This window comes from Balaenoptera acutorostrata, chromosome 12 (assembly GCF_949987535.1).
Source record: "Balaenoptera acutorostrata chromosome 12, mBalAcu1.1, whole genome shotgun sequence".
Classification (NCBI taxonomy): domain Eukaryota; kingdom Metazoa; phylum Chordata; class Mammalia; order Artiodactyla; family Balaenopteridae; genus Balaenoptera; species Balaenoptera acutorostrata.
The window spans coordinates 86,070,886-86,087,973 of record NC_080075.1 but is presented as its reverse complement, the minus strand read 5'-3'; the positions used below and the strand labels follow the sequence as shown (position 1 = coordinate 86,087,973).

At 50.6% G+C, this 17,088-nt stretch overlaps 1 protein-coding gene across 1 annotated transcript in view; it reads left to right on the top strand.

The window, feature by feature from the left end:
• Positions 1-15,290, top strand: part of GREB1 (growth regulating estrogen receptor binding 1) — a 140,329-nt gene extending 125,039 nt beyond the window's left edge. The window contains exons 25-33 of the mRNA XM_057558147.1: positions 1,140-1,282; positions 3,505-3,666; positions 6,052-6,256; positions 7,136-7,310; positions 8,925-9,143; positions 10,443-10,578; positions 11,803-12,003; positions 12,435-12,573; positions 13,725-15,290. Coding sequence (XP_057414130.1) covers positions 1,140-1,282; positions 3,505-3,666; positions 6,052-6,256; positions 7,136-7,310; positions 8,925-9,143; positions 10,443-10,578; positions 11,803-12,003; positions 12,435-12,573; positions 13,725-13,888 — 1,544 coding nt within the window. The 3' untranslated portion in view covers positions 13,889-15,290. The remainder of the gene's footprint in view (positions 1-1,139; positions 1,283-3,504; positions 3,667-6,051; positions 6,257-7,135; positions 7,311-8,924; positions 9,144-10,442; positions 10,579-11,802; positions 12,004-12,434; positions 12,574-13,724) is intronic.
• The last annotated feature ends 1,798 nt before the right edge of the window (positions 15,291-17,088 follow it).

The following is a 17,088-nucleotide window of genomic DNA, read 5'->3' as shown; positions in this document are numbered from 1 at the left end:
CTTCACGGACCTCACGAGGGGAGACTCACGGCTCGGTTGGTGTTGAATAACGGTGAGGACCCTCTTGGTGGTTTATCATGATCAGAGTATTCTGAAGGTTCTGGTCAATAGAGGAAAAAGACATATATGTTTCTCTATGAATTTGGATTGTAACAAAATGCACCTATTTCCCTTTCTGCCCTTGGTCTCTCATTTTCTCGCTCCTTCTTCAGGGACTGCTAACTTCCACAGTATTATGACCCTGCTGGGTTTCAGGGTCACTGGTAGCAAACATCGGACGTGAGTGGCTGGTGTGATTATAAGCACTGACTAGGGAAGTTTGGTGAATGCAGCGTGAGAGGAAAATACTCACCAGTCTCCTTGTCAAACCAATCATTTTATCTTCGTTGTTCTCAGAGCAGATCACTTTTTTTTTTAAGATTTATTTTATTTATTTATTTATTTATTTATGTATTTATTTATTTATTTTATTGGCTGCGTTGGGTCTTCCGTTGCTGCGTGCTGGCTTTCTCTAGTTGCAGCGGGCGGGGGCTACTCTTCGTTGTGGTGCGAGGGCTTTTCATTGCAGTGGCTTCTCTTGTTGTGGAGCACAGGCTCTAGGCACGCAGGCTTCAGTAGTTGTGGCACACGGGCTTAGTTGCTCCGTGGCATGTGGGATCCTCCCGGACCAGGGCTTGAACCCATGTCCCCTGCATTGGCAGGCGGATTCTTAACTACTGTGCCACCAGGGAAGCCCAAGCAGATCACTTTTACTGAAGGTTTCTTCACATAGCAGACCTTCTCGAATGGAGGTTGACTGTTAAAATCTTAATTTTGCTAAGTCATTTGAAAACCTGGAGGTGATGCATGTGCTCTACAGTATTTGCATATTATGTTGGCGATCGATTTACATTGTCACGTAGCGAATCCTTGAATATGTTTATGAACCATGCATAGGCGCATGCGTAAGACGCCATGTGAACGTAGCCTTCAGTTTATCCCACTGAGACTCTGTCCTTTCTGACCAGCTGAGCCACCTGGGGCAGATAGGTGAGAGGTGATCGCACAAAGTCCTGTTACCGTGGTTCCCTGTGAGTGGGCAGGGGAGAGAACGTGGGCTGTGCCCCCTGCTGTCCTTTAATGCTGGGGATTTCGTGCAGACAGAGGGACACACCGGAAGCCGGAGGACCTCTACGTGCGGCGCCAGACGGCACGGATGAGGCTCTCCAAGTACGCGGCATACAACACGTACCACCACTGCGAGCAGTGCCACCAGTACATGGGCTTCCACCCCCGCTACCAGGTAGGGCGGAGCCCCCGCTCCAGCGGCACCTCCCGTTTTACACTTAGTATTTCTTTTCATCTCAGACCCAAACGGGGAAAGAGGAGGAGGGGGCAGCCGGAGCTGACGGGAGCCAGTCAGACACCTGTGCGGCAAACTTTTTTTTTTACATACTTTTCCCCCATAAATTGTTACGTACTTCGTGCATTATATGTATATTCACGTATACAAGTACATATACATCATATTGTACACAATACATAATATGTATAATCGTGCTTTATTTACCCCATGCTTATAAGCATTTACATTAAATCATTGGTATTACATAGTACATATATTTATTAATTGTACATAGCTCATTAAGTCAAATCAATTCCAGTCAATATGCATATCATAATGATTTATTTACGGTTCAGCCAGCACCATATTATCACTATCACACTCATGAAATAAAATACCCATCATCACAACCCTTATTCTCACTATTATCCTATCAGTAGGAGGCCTTCCACTGCTGTCAGGATTTACACCCAAATGAATAATCATCCAAGAAATAACAAAAAGATAACAACATTGCTTTACCTACACTGATAGCTATTACAGCATGAGTTAATTTATACTTCTCTATACGACTTACATACTCATGTATACATGAGTGGATGCCCCAGAAAGGCCCAAAGGTGGCAAGAGCATTGGCTTGCTCTGTCCGTCCCCTTTACAGAGGGAAACAGCAGACAGTAGCTTTAATTTTCCCGAATCTGCTCGGCCTTGAGCTCAGCTTCCACTGAAGTAGCACCTGTCTTCTTTTAGCACAGATTTTTTTAAAAGATGTAATTTTACTGTGGACGAAATTAGAAAATACATATGAGCGGTTTTTCAAAGGATTAAAATAATCAGAAATCCTATTTGCTGCAGAATAATTCTCCTAACATTTTTTCCCTCGGAGATGAAGCTTTTCTTTCAAGGCAGAGAAACATATAAGTGAAAACATTGTCTTGATTTTGAAATTTAAAGACCTGGAGAGACTCAAAGGGTTCATTCAGTCCCTGGTCACTTCAGGGTCTGCAGTGAAGGAATGAATGAAGCATGAGGGAGAAGGACAAGGGCGGGTTTGAGCTCTGGCCGGCGGGCCGGGTCTGTGTGCAGGCAGCTCGGGTCTGGGGGGCCACACTTGCAGGGGACGTGAAACCAGGCCCTGTGAGGAGCACTGAGGGGCACACGCTGGCCCCCTGCTGGCATTTCCCTGCCTCTGCTTGTTCTGTTCTTCTTCCTTCATCGCTCAAGGCTCCCTGAGAGGAAGTCTTAGGAGATTCCTCAGTTACGACCCTCTGTGTTCCCTCCCCAGGTCAGAATCTGTTTCTCCCTCATCTCTGCTCTTGAAGTAGAGCCACAGTAGGACTTCAGAGCCGGTGTGTCCCGGCCCGCATCGGCCCTCCCCTGGCCCCCGTGGTTCCCGGGAGGGGACAGCACAGGCTAGTCTGCAGGAGGGGCTGCCAGATGGAGGCTGAGGGTCAGGGAAGACCCCTCTGTGGACGCCTGAGCTGAGAACTGAAGGAGGCATAAGCGTGGCCTGGGCAAAGCTGGGCTGGGGGGTCGCACCAGAGAGCAGTGCGGGCACGGTGACTGGGTGAGGGGAGGGCTCCTTGGACAAAGTGACTAGAGGTGAGGCTAGACTGGGGATCGGAGTGAGCCCAAGACCCGTGGGTGTCAGTTTCCACGTCCACCAAGTGGGGGTGAGGACATAGGGTTGTTAATTGCTTCACAGATTGTTAATTTTAACGCCAAGGAGACGGGAGGGGGCCTGGACGTGGTGCGTGAGATAGAAGCGCACAAGTTCGCAGTTACCGTCTTATTACTATGCTGTTACACATATTACCTATGGTGGGAAGATAACCTTTGTTACAATTAAAAATGTGATCTGGCACGTGAATGCTTTAGTTGGTAACCCAGCGCACCTCTGGGTCGAATCCAGCGTCGGGTAGGGCTGGGCGGCAGAGGTGGCGTTGCTGGGTGAAGCACGGTCAGCACCAGGACGGGAGCGGCCGCTGGCCGAGTGGGTGTGGCCTTGGGTGTGTTTGTCCCCTCGTGAGACCTGGGCGTCCACACCGTGTCCCGGCGTCAGCCTGGGGCAGAGGTGGCAGCGACCTCTGTGTACTCATGGCCACGGCGGGCCTGGGTTCTTCTGGGAAGTCAGGCCGGACTCTGATGGCAAGCTCTGTCCTTTCCCCCTCGCACCTCAGCTCTATGAGTCCACCCTGCACGCCTTTGCCTTCTCTTACTCCATGCTAGGAGAGGAGATCCAGCTCCACTTCATCATCCCCAAGTCCAAGGAGCACCACTTTGTCTTCAGCCAACCCGGAGGCCAGCTGGAGAGCATGCGGCTGCCCCTCGTCACGGACAAGGTACTGGCTTCGAGTCCCCGGGGGTCAGATCAAAGTGGCTGCAAGGGACCACTGAGCTGGAGACCCAGAGACTGTAGCTCTTGATGAGTCGGGCACATGGGGTGGGGTGTGGCGGGGAGAGACGAACATGGTGACTGAACTTGGAGGCGGCTGGGGAGCACATGGGCTTTGTGGTCACTCAGAGTCAAATTTGAGTCACGTTTGATGTCATACTGTCACTTGATGTCTCTGAGCCTCAGTTTCCTCATCTGTAAGCTTTGGGCAATAATAACTCTTGCAAAAGCTTGTGGTGAGAGTTGTATGGAATAACCAATGTCAGTCACCAGCGCAATACCTGGAAGATAACAAGGGCCAGTGAACGTTCGTCCCTTCCACTATCTTTTCTTTCATGCTGTCTCTTGTGGAACATTTGAAACAGGCTAAGACGGCAGAATAGTATAATGATTCCCCCAGGGCTGATTACCCAACCTCAGCGGTTATTCACTCAAGGCCAGTCTTGCTTCATCAAGCCATCTCTCTTCATCTGCCTTCCTGTGTTACTTGGAAGCAAATCTCAGACATTGCATCATTTCATTTGTAAATATTTCAATGTATATCTCTAAAGGAGAAATCTTCTCTCTTCCGAGGAGATTGTTCCTAATAATCCATCGTCTCTGTGGCCGCCATTCTTAGGGGCGCTTGGTTTGACAGTTCCAGCCTGACAACCTCAGAGTCAACCTGCCGCCCCTTCCCCAGCCCCAGCCCCACGGACCTTGTGTACAGCTCTGCTGTTCCTTCTCCAGAGGGCCAGGCATGCCCAAAGCTGAACCCAGCCTTGCAGACCCAGCAGGCTATTATCAAGAATGAAAACATTTGTAAAGTGGCAGTGAGGGCTTTACTATAAGGTGCTTGAGCCTTTATCAGTTACTCCACGAGCTTTTCCAGGTGGTTCCCATCAGAACTGGTTATGAGGGACTTCCCTGGTGGCGCAGTGGTTAAGAATCCGCCTGCCAATGCAGGGGACACAGGTTCGAGCCCTGGTCAGGGAAGATCCCACATGCCGCGGAGCAACTAAGCCCGTGCGCCACAACTACTGAGCCTGCGCTCTAGAGCCTGCGAGCCACAACTACTGAGCCCGAATGCCACAACTACTGAGCCCGCATGCACGCAATGAAGAGCAGCCCCCACTCACCGCAACTAGAGAAAGCCCACGCAGCAACGAAGACCCAACACAGCCAAAAATAAATAAACAAATAAATAACTTTATTAAAAAAAAAAGAACTGGTTATGAGCACCAGCTGTATGCACAGCTTTGTAGCAAGTACTTTGAGGAATCGAGAGGGAACGGAAGACCTAGCTGGAAGCTTGGCCAGCGGAACCTATTGCTGAGAAAAGAGTGAAAGAAAACAGTTATTTATATAAAAGATTCATAGCCTGAGTGTATGAGTAGCTAGGCTGTATGGCTATGATAGAGGGATTTAAGTCATACAGGAATAACGTGTACTCAGAGCATGATGTTGGCTGCTAATAGGAGAGGTTAATGAATTTGGGTAATTGATATATACCTGTTAGTTTTGCTCACCTAACAAACCATTTCCGAACAAGCATGTACTTAGCTTCTGATTCTGTGGGCCAGCAGTTTGGACTCAGTTCTGCTGGGTGGTTATCCTGGGGTGGCTTGCTCTCACTTGTGTCCGAGGTTAGTTACCAGGTTGGCGGGGGGGCCGGCTGGGCTAGGGACGCCCATGTCTGTTCCCTGCGGCCTCTCCTTCTCCAGCAGGCTCGCCCGGGCTTCTTCCTGGGAGGGTTCCGAGAGAAGGCAGAATGTGTCAGACCTCTGGAGGCCAGGCTTGGAACTGGCGCGCTGTCATTTTTACTGCATCTTATCCATAAAAGCAAGTCCCAAGGCTAAGCCAGATGCAAGGAGTGTGGAAATAGATGCCATCTTTTGATGGAAGAGGCTGCAAAGTCACATTTTTTTTTTTACATTTATTTATTTGTTTTTGGCTGTGTTGGGTCTTCGTTGCTGCACACAGGCTTTCTCGAGTTGTGGCGCGCGGGGGCTACTCTTTGTTGCAGTGCGCGGGTTTCTCATTGCGGTGGCTTCTCTCGTTGTGGAGCACGGGCTCTAGGCGCGCGGGCTTCAGTAGTTGCGGCCCGCGGGCTCAGTAGTTGTGGCTCGCGGGCCCTAGAGCACAGGCTCAGTAGTTGTGGCACACGGGCTTAGTTGCTCCGCGGCATGTGGGATCTTCCCGGACCAGGGATCGAACCCGTGTCCCCTGCATTGGCAGGCGGATTCTCAACCACTGCGCCACCAGGGAAGCCCCGCAAAGTCACATTTTAAAGGGAGGGGATAATTGTGGCCATGCTGACAAACACTTGCTTCTTTATGCCCGTGCTCTGCAGAGTCACGAATACGTAAAAAGCCCGACGTTCACTCCCACAACTGGCCGTCACGAGCACGGGCTCTTTAACCTGTACCACGCGATGGACGGTGCCGGCCATTTGCACGTGCTAGTTGTCAAGGAGTACGAAATGGCCATTTATAAGAAGTACTGGCCCAACCACATCATGCTGGTGCTTCCGAGTATCTTCAACAGCGCTGGAGTTGGTAGGCCTTTTTAAACGTGCCCCACTCTGTAAACTTTCTGTGAATGGAGACTTGAGAGAATGTTCTAGATGTCGATGCACAATGGGAGAGTCGTGCGTTAAGTTTCATTTGGGGCAAAATGAGGACTAGAGCTTGGGAGACGGTCTCTCAGATAGCTCTGAGGAACTGCTCCAGTGAGATAAGGGGGGAGGTCAGTGTATATGGGATTTTGATGAAGGGAGATGCACGCAGCCAAGCACACATGTTGGCAGAGGAATGCTACTGGTCACTGGGAGCAGATATCTCTGTTAATGGTTTTAGTGCTTTTCTAGATAGGAGACGAGGCAAGAAATTGGGCTCATAAAATCGCCTCCTGAAAAATATCTAACTCTCTGAAGGCCTGTTCTGCCAGTTTTTCCCAGAGCACAGACTGCCTCCATCCTGATCGCCACCCTGAACTCCTTTCAGGGTGTGCTGAAGGTCAGCGACCGCCGTGGCTGCTGACCGCATCCTTGTACAGGCAGATGGCGAGAGACAGTTTTTGTCCGCGTAGAGATGAAAGACCTTTCTCATTAAGCTTTTTGGCGTTTAAAGCTATTTTGATTTGACTATTCTTTTTTTCTTCGATGCTTGGTTATTGATTTATTCATGTTCTCAGCTGTTAGAAAAGCAAGGAGAAAGCGATGTGTGTGCAAATTGGAGAGGAGTGTTTTCTGCCCTAGAATTCTACCGAGTCAACAGCCTATAGTGGGTGGATGAGGGCTGCAGATCAGGACCCCCAGGAGCTGGCGGGGCGGGGGCCTCGATGGGCTTCCATCACGTTCTCTCCTCACTGGGGCTTTGTCCTGGCTGGTCGTCGGCCTGGGACTGACCTGAGTCGGGGTCGTTTGCCCGTTTCAGGCGCCGCCCATTTCCTGATCAAGGAGCTGTCTTACCACAACCTGGAGCTGGAACGGAACCGGCAGGAGGAGCTGGGGATCAAGCCGCAGGACATCTGGCCTTTCATCGTGATTTCTGATGACTCCTGCGTGATGTGGAACGTGGTGGACGTCGACGGTGCTGGGGAGAGAAGCAGGTGAGAACCCACACACTCACCCCACCAGTAAGACAAGTGCATGCGCTCTCTTCTCGGTGGGGGATTCTCGTCCGCCCTTCGAGGACCCCAGGGGGCGCCTCATGCTGGAAGGTGTGGTGTGCAGTGGACAGAGCCCTGCGTGTGGTGGGCTCACGTTCCAAGCTTTGCTTTGAGTTCTTAATTTAAAAAATGTTATTAAGGTGTAATACATACAGAAAATAATGCAATATATATTCCACATCAAATATATACGAAAAGGAAAGTATAATACATATCCAGGTATTTTCACAAACAGAACACACACACCTGACAAACTCCCTGATGAAGAAACAGACCAGCACTGGCACCCCAGAACCTTCCCGTCCCTCCTCCCTCCCCCCAGCCTCCTCCTAACGTGAAGCTCTATTTTTATTTGCTGTGTGACATTAGGGAAATGACTCTTTTTTGGATTCTAGACTCCTCGTCTTTCAAAGGGGCACTTAAACTTGTGCTAGAAGTTTGTTACAAGGATTAATTAAACCATGAACTGTGTGCCCGGTCGTGGGCAGTGGAGCAGCACAGTGTAGGAAAGGCTCAGGAGATCCAGCTGCATCTGAACATCATTGGGAAAATATTTCTGTGTGGTTTTACCATGAGTGTTGCAACTTAGCCTTTATTTTTGGCTTGATTTTTTTTTTTTTTTTTTTTTTTGAGAAACAACTTGATTTTTTGGCTTGTTTTTTTGAGAGGCAGCTTTTGAGGTTGGTCCATCTCTTCTGTGTTAGTGAGTTCTAATGTAACAATTACCATTAACACCACTGCTCTTCTAGAAAAAAATGTTTTCTGTCTGATAGAGCTGCACATGCACGAGGACGGCAGTCACCGTGCTTTCAGTATTCTCACTGCAACGCTTCCGAGGGCAAGAGCTCGGCTAGGGCAGCGATGTGGAAGAGAACCGAGCTTTTCCCTCTGCCTTTCTGAATTTCATTCTGCAGCAGCCGTTCAAGTCCTGGCAAGTCAGAGCTGGCTGGGGCCTTAGAGAGTTTAGTTGAAGCCCCTCAGTTGGGGAAAAGGAAGCTGAGATGCAGAGAAGTTGAGCCACTTCCCTGGGTCTCACAGACAGAGCTCTTGTCACCCCAGCTCCCAGCCCTGGGGTTACTCCCTTCAGCAGCCCTCCCTGGTCGTCGGGTGGCCCTCACTGTCTTCACGGACTTCAGTCACCGGCAGGGTGGGGTGGGAGGTGTTTACACGCTGCCTCCTTCCCTCCCCCCACCTCACTTGGAATTGACACTGGAAACGCGAGGTCGTTTGGCAGACACAGAGATTGTGGGCTTCGGAGACAGACAACACCGTTCAAGCCAAGCTCTGTCACGTGACACTGGGCAAGTTATCCAGAGCCTCTTTTTCCTCATCTGTAAAATGGGGATGATACGCCTGTGTCATAGGATTGCTGCGAGGATCGATGACAGTGAATCTGAAGTGCTGGGCACGGTGCCTGGTGGTTGTGAGGGGTTCCTTCTGCACACCCCGCCCGGCATGTTCAGGGGAAAGCAGCATCCTGACCAGCCTGGTCCAGAGGGCCTTGCTGTTGTCTGCATGCCAACCGAGGGATGTCCGTCTCCTTCCTTCGAACAGGGAATTTTCCTGGTCGGAAAGAAATGTTTCCCTGAAGCACATCATGCAGCACATTGAGGCTTCCCCCAACATCACTCACTACGCCCTGATCGGCATGCGCAAGTGGTCCAGCAAGACCGGGAGCCGCGAGGTGCGCGAGCCCTTCTCCCGCTGCCACGTGCACGACTTCGTCATCCTGAACGTGGACTTGACCCAGAACGTGCAGTACAACCAGAATCGGTGAGCTCCTGCGCCACCTTGGCTGTCAGCTCAGCCCACGGTCCCAGGGCCCGCCGTGAGGGGCAGCCTTACTCCTGGCGGGTAGCTGCTCCATCCTTGCCCTCCAGGGCCAGCGAAACCCGAGCCTTTTCACGCGTAGCATTGGCCTGGTCCCCTGCTTGCAGCCCTCATGGGTTTTTTTTTTTTTTTTTAATGGGAATTATTTAATTATTTATTTATTTATTTTTGGCTGTGTTGGGTCTTCGTTTCTGCGTGAGGGCTTTCTCCAGTTGCGGCAAGCGGGGGCCACTCTTCATCGCGGTGCGCTGGCCTCTGACTGTTGCGGCCTCTCTTGTTGCGGAGCACAGGCTCCAGACGCGCAGGCTCAGTAATTGTGGCTCACGGGCCTAGTTGCTCCGCGGCATGTGGGATCTTCCCAGACCAGGGCTCGAACCCGTGTCCCCTGCATTGGCAGGCAGACTCTCAACCACTGCGCCACCACGGAAGCCCCCTCATGGTTTTTTTTTGGTATTTTTGTTGTATAATTTTAGGGCAGATTTGCCTAAGACCATTCAACTTCCTTCCTCAATTCACGTGGTACCTTATTTAATGACTTAAATGCTACTGGGTGTTGTTCCTTTTCCTTTTTTGGCTCCTTCTCTGAACACATCACTTTTTAGGAGCGTTAGCACTGAAGGAAACTGTAATTTCCCTGTGTCACTCTCTACAGATCTATGCAGAAATGCTCACATCACGAGAAGAATCTAATCACTAATGTTTATTGAGCCCTCTACCTGCCAGGCAGTGGGCACACCCCCGAGAGGGCCCAGGCAGGAGTGTCCATTTTGGAGCCAGACCGACCTGCTAGGAATTTGGGTTCTGCCACTTGTCAGCTTTGCAATTTAGGCAGATGACTCGCCATCTCTGAGTCTTGTCTTCTTCAGCTGTAAAAAGTGGCTAATATTTTTACTTTGGGAGGTCGGTTGTTTTCTTTTCAGCAAACAGATGAAGTGGTGTTTGTCAGGTCCCCCTCCCGGTGCCTGGCATGTCGTGCCTGGTCCTCAGGTGGCAGTGCTTCTGTAGTGTAAGCCTGGGGTGCACCCTGCTTTCCTGGTGCAGGCGCCTCACAGCTTGTCCTGCTTTCCTTCTCGGTTTGCCTTCTGTGCCTCCCAGAGGAAGGTCTTTGGGGCAGGAGCGAGCCTGCTCCGCCTTCCCAGCCCCCAGTACAGGGGTGCACACTCCACGTGTCTGGTAGGGGCGTGGCTGGGGGTGTGTGAGCTGCCTCCAGTCCGACCCGCCCCCTCCTCTGGTTCTGGGCAGGTTCATGTGTGATGATGTGGACTTCAACCTGCGGGTGCACAGCGCCGGCCTCCTGCTCTGCCGGTTCAACCGCTTCAGTGTGATGAAGAAGCATATTGCGGTGGGCGGGCACAGGTCCTTCCACATCATGTCCAAGGTGGGTGTGGCCGTGTGCCTAGAGGGGGCTGCTGTCCGTGGTGGGAAAGCTGGCAGGGAGGCCACCCGGGCGCCTTTGAGTCAGTGGGGTGGGCTTGACTGCTGGGAAGTATTAGGAAAGGTTTCCGGCTGGGAGCCCTGGGAAGGGAAAGACTGTGAGATCTCCCTTCTGATCTCCGACTCTAACTGGTTTCCTGTGTGTCCCCCCCCCCCCCCCCAGTGCACACGCACCACCAGCCCTCCTGTGCGCCCTTGCCTGCCCGCACTCTCTCTCCCCACTGGTTTCCTGAGCTCATCTCTGTCACCATCTTTGCTGTTCACTTGTCCGGCTTCTCTGCTGGGCAGAGCCCCTTGTGGGGGCAGGTGTGGTACCGTGCTCTTCTCGGAGCCCCTGGGACAGTGCCTGCCAAACACTGTCTGCATGGCACTGACGGGCTAGCTTGATGGCTGTGCCGTCTGTCCTGGAGCCGGCCTCCAGATGGGCAGAGACGTGATCTGATTGTGTCGGTCCTGGCTGGGCAGACCTGGGCATTTCAGGTGCGAGGTCACAGCGAGCCTTCGGAGGTCTGTGTCTTCCGGGAACCCATACGGAGTTGGCACACCCCTGCCTTGAAGGTCCCTCCGATCCATGGGGCAGAGTGCCAGAGATGAGCTGGAGAAGTAGGCAGGACCTTATCCGCTGTGGGAAGGTTCTAGACTTTTCTGTAGGAGTAACGAGAACCCACTGAAGGGTGTCCAGCAGAGGGTTTGATTAGCATGATTTACATCCACAGTCTCTCTGGCTGTAGCATGGGAAGTCTGTTGGTGATGGAACGAGAGATGGCGGGCCCAGATGGCCGGGCCGTGGAGAGCAGGGGCCACGTGGCTGGACAGGAGGCAGATAGGGTCTGGGGGTCAAGGGGAGATTGGTCGTTCCCAGAGGTTTGCATCCCTGGATTTGGGGGAACGTTCCCAAGGTCCATGGATTCCCTTATTTTTTTCTAGACCAGACAGCCAATTTTCGGCGTGGAATGGTCAGTGTCTAGGATTCTGATCGATCACGTGATCAGTTTTCACACGTCCCACTTCGGTTAAACCTAATTTTTCTTAATGGAGAACTTCACCGTGGAAGTTACGTGTTCTCACATCGCTGCTCCACGGCACAGCCTCCCACGACGGGGCCGCCCGCCCCGGGTCCCTGCTCAGGGTGGCTGGGAGTGGCTGACACCCGCCCTTCCCCGCGCAGGTGTCTGACAGCCCCATGGCCATCGTGCCGGCCCAGTACATCTGCGCCCCCGACAGCAAGCACACGCTCCTCGCGGCCCCCGCGCAGCTCCTGCTGGAGAAGTTCCTGCAGCACCACAGTCACCGCTTCTTCCCGCTCTCCCTGAGGAATCACGGCCACCCCGTGCTGTCCGTGGACGGCTACCTTAACCTGGGGTCTCAGGTAACTGTCAGAGGGGGCGCTGTCGAGTCCACAAATCCGGGAAGTTCCTAAACACGTGCGCCAGAACCCAGGACTTGGAATTAGAACCACTCCACTACTTCGGCTCCGGTATGACCCCACTTTACAGCTGGTAAGATAAAGGCTGAGAGGACCGAAGTGGTTTGGTCCCGATGTAAGAAGTTAAGAATCAAACCCACTTCTGATGCTAAACGTTTCTGATTCTCGAATGAATTAATGAATAGATAAATCTGGATAAGTCTTGGAGTTGAGTGTTAGGATCTAGATTTGGAAATAACATTAAATATTGTTTCTGTTCCTCCAAGTCTGAGCCTGACCTGGCAGTTAGTATTTGCTAGATGCAAAGCCCTAACACAATGTCATGGAGTATTTCATGGAAAATGACGTTTTCTCTTGGGTTCCTTTCTTTTCAGATCTCTGTGTGTTATGTGAGCTCCAGGCCCCACTCTTTAAACATCAGCTGCTCCGACTTCCTGTTTAGTGGACTTCTGCTGTACCTCTGTGACTCTTTTGTGGGAGCTGGCTTTTTGAAAAAGTTTCATTTTCTGAAAGGTAACTTCCCGTACTCTTACCGTGGATCTTGACTTGAATGGCTGTCGTCACCTGGCACCTCTGCGGAGGTGACCTCTGGCCCTGGTCCTTCTTGCCAACGGGTAAACTGAGGCTCAGGGCACGTGACTTCCCCGACCATCCAGGGGAGCACAAAAAGGCTGGGATGGGATCCCAGGGCAGCTCTTTCCCCCTCTACCTGTTTGCGTAGAGACAAGACACAGCCCCTTTCTTTTTGGTGACTAGCAGATATTTTCAACTTTTCTGTTGCTTCTCAAGCCAGGCTCTTAGCCTAAGCATGCAAATCCCCTCAGACGTTTTTCCTTCTTGGTGGATGAGTTCTTCTTCCTTGTCTTGGGATGCCACATGCATCTTTACTTTTCTTCTAATCTTTCTCCCTCTGTAGGTGTTTTCGTGCTAGAGTGGTTGAGAGTGAGAAACGTTCATTCTGTGTGACTTAAACACATTCTTTCCAATCCAGCTGGGATCCCTAATCGAGCTTCACTTTTCCTTGGTTGGCCTTGACTCTGACCTTCCTCTCTACCAGGTGTTTAGTGAGCACCAACGTTGCATAAGCTTTGGGGAAATAGTCAGAGGTTTCCACAACATTCTCTGTTCTTGGGAAACATTTCGTCCAATAGGAGGATAGGACGTGTAGGTAGGGAGGTAGGTAGCTAGAACGAACACCCATGATTACTGATGAACGCCAGGCGTCGAGAGGCGGGAGGGTCCTCGTTGCCTCAGCAGAGGGAGAGTCAGGAGGTGCGTGGAGCCTGGGCGGGTGGCCGGCTGGGATGGCTGCAGAGGGAGGGTTGGGCTGGAGGGGCAGGGTGGGGCGCTTCCCGGCAGGGGCTGGAGCCGAGGATGTTGGTTTGTGATCCTGCGAGTCTGTCTCCTTCTCCCCCTCTGCTCACTTCTTTGCCAGTGTTTCTTGGTTCCATGTTGTCTCATCTGCCAGACCTGCCAAATCACAATCTCACTGTCTTGCTAAGAATTAAGAAGCATCCCCAAGGAAACAAGAGCTCACGCGGACATCCGGTCCTTCCCTTCCAAGCAGCAGCGTATTTTGTTCTTGCGAATAGCAGCCAGGCGGTACCTTTCCTTTGGAGAAACTCCCCTGTTTTCTTCACATACCTCTGCTGTTGTCCACACAGGTGCCACCTTGTGTGTGATCTGTCAGGACCGCAACTCACTCCGCCAGACGGTTGTCCGCCTGGAGCTGGAAGATGAGTGGCAGTTTCGGCTGCGAGATGAATTCCAGACCGCCAATGCCAAGGAGGACCGACCCCTCTTCTTTCTGACCGGACGACACATCTGAGGGGGGGGCGTCTTCAGAACCTCAGGCTGCTGAGGCTAAAGGAAGAATAGGAACCACGGAGTGTCTGGACTGGGTCGGGACCCAGAGGTGTCTGTTGGCCACCCCCTCATGGTAGGAGCCAGGGAACCGAGGCCCAGAGATGGACCGAGACTTACTGAGACCGACGGGGATGAGTGGGCGGTGAGCAGGAACTCAAACCAAAGGCCCCTAGGTTCCGGCGCAGACCCCATTGCCTTGGCCTGTGTCGAAGTCCATCATGTGAAGAACAAAGTTTTGCCTGCTGTCACATCATCCGTATGCTTCCATGGACGGACTTGACTTTTCTCTTAGCTCTGAAGGATCCCCCTTGGCTTATCTTGTACAGGTGCCAGCGTTTCAGATGATGGGTATGATGTTGGCTCTGTAGGTTTCTCTATAACCTACTACAGAGCAATATTCCAAAAGAACCTTTTAACTGTAAGGGCTGGAGACAAGAAAAAATGAAATAGGTTCACTTCATAAGAACTATGTAAGTTTACTCTTTTAGAAGCTAGCCCAAAGGCATCGACTTTAATAAAGTAAAACAAATAGTTTCACTTCAGAGCAGATACGATTCTATTAAAATAGTATAGGGTAAATACCCTACCTCTTAGAAAGGGCAAAAGTGAAAAGAAACTTTTAAAACCTACAGGGGTTTCAGGAAGGAAATTAGGGTTACAGAGATTGACCTTGAGAAATAGAATTTGCCTTACAAAGGAAAGAGGACCAAATGGCTCACTTGAAACAAACAATGAGAACAACTAAAGCGATGTAGAAAATAGTTGATAAGAACTAGACTTCTGACTCTAATTTATTGAAGCTCAGTTTTTAGTTCCTTGAATCGCTTGTCTTCTCTTACGAATGTTTGGTCCCTGACAGGAGAGGAAGGGGGACAGAAAAGGCAGCAGCGATGTTCTGTGATGCCCACGCTCTCGCTTGTGCTGGGATGTTTTTTAAACCAGCGTGTTAGAGGGCCCCCTAGAGGCTGGGCCTTGGGCCAGGTGCTTTCACAGTTACGATCTTGCTTAACCCTTCCAGCAGCCCACGTGCGTGGAATTATTCTTCCCATTTCAAAGATGAGACAGTTGAGATGTAGAGAGCGCATCTCACCAAGATCACACAGCCGGAGAGAAGCAGAGGCAGACTCTGGGGTCCATCTCCCCACCACATTGCTTATGGAGTGGCCCGTAACCAAAGGAAGAGTTTAAAGGTCGTCAGAAATGAATCAGCAGAATGCACTCTCATCCATCCATCTTAGACGTTTAAAGCACTCTAATGGATAGCAATCCGAGAAGAAATTCTTTTCAGAGATGATGCCAAAGAGTTAATGTCAATCTTTTCTTCCCTAAGAAAAAAAGTCCATGAGTTTTAAGACTTAGATCAGTGTTTCTAAAATGATCACTTTGTATATGTCATTATTCCTATCTTGGAATAAAAACTTACCTTCTTTAGTTCTACTTGTCTTTTATAAATGGTGGCTTCTGGCGGCTTCTGGGCTGCTTTCCCCATTTTATTGGTTAATTTAAACTTGGGGAAAAAAAACCAAACGAGTATTTGTATTTGCTCCAGCCTTACAAATAGAATTTGTGATGCATGTATTGTTTCTTTGCTGGGAACGAGTTGCATTGTTTTGGGAGGAAGTAGTGTGGCCAGTGGTCCTGGGGGTGCTAATACCTGCTTAAAATCTCAATGAACGACAGAAGGACAGTTTTGGAAAGGAAAGAAGAACAAATCCATAAAAATAAGGGTATATTAAGATGTGGAGGAATCCCTGAAAGAGAAAAGACAGACAGAAATGGAAGGAACAGTGGCCCAAAGCGTGCAGAGAAGCCTGCCACACAGGAGGATGCTTTCAGGGGCGCCCTGAGCTTCCGAGTGACTAAAGAAGCAGGCAGCGGGCCTGGGCGCTTGGCAGGGTCGTTCACAGGGGAAGTCGCCTGGAGCAGCTAGGCTCTTTGGTCCCTCCCAGCCCTCCCTGACGCGCTCCTCACCCCCCAACCAACCTGGGCTGAGCAGCGGATTGGTTGAGGCTCAGGCCCGGAGTGTGGAGCCCCAAGCAGGGGGCGGGTCCCCAGGCCTTTGTGAAGACAAGCTGTCGGCACCCTGTCGCCACCGCAGTGTCCTGTCCCCACAGTCACTTGAGGCAGTAAATAGCAAACAGGAGCTCCCTAGTACAGAAATAAACGCACAACTAAAACTCATAACAAAAATACAGGAAATGTTATAGAGGGAGAGGTGATGAGCTCCATGAAGAGTCAATACAGCAGACGGAATCCCATCAACCAAGTATAATTAAATTCAGGGAAAAAGAATATATTGCATCTAGAACAAAACAAGATCAGGTACAGATCTTGGAAATTCAAACCTCAGTAGGCGGATGAAATAAACCAGCTCAAGAGCGAAAGAGACAGCTGGAAGGTGCAGTTGAGAAAGTCTCTAAGAAGGCAGTACAAAGGGATGTTCCTGATTTCCGCTGACCCTTAACTTTTCCCTTTGCTTACTGCATGTCAGCTGCCTGGCCCTCCTGGACCACCTTGGCCACTGCCAGGCCAGCACCCACCTCTGCCCGGAGTGCTCCTCCCCCTCACATCCGCTTGGGTCCCTCCCTCGCTTCCACTGGGTCCTTACTACTCAAAGGCCACCTCCTCAGTGAGGTCATCCCTGATTGAGAGTACCTACTAACAGAACACAGTTTGTTTAGCTGTCTTTTGTTTTTTTGGTCTTTCCGCACAAAAGCAGGAATTTTATGAGACAGTTCCACTGCACTGTTCCCAGAGCCTTGATTATGCCCAGCAAACTGTAGGGACCGTGAGATGCCCATTGAATGAATGAATGAATCTTTTCTATCTTAGCTGATCCCAACATGGGAGCTGGCGGGGGGAGTGGTCAGTGATGGAGGAACTGATAAAATGAGTGAAATTGAGCAAAAATTCCTGGTTTAATGGGGCAGAAGTGATTAACATGTTAATGGAAAAGGAATATTTAAATATATGTGTTAAAAACTTCTAGAGAAGCTGCTAGAAGGAAAAAACAGGATGTCCAATATCTAAAACATTAAAGGGAAAGGTAGCACTGACAAGGTCAGTGTATGACGTAAGAGCAGGCTGGGGAGGGGATAAACAGCAAGAAAGCTTGGTAAATAGGAAACACATCCAAACCTATCAATAATCAAAATAATTATA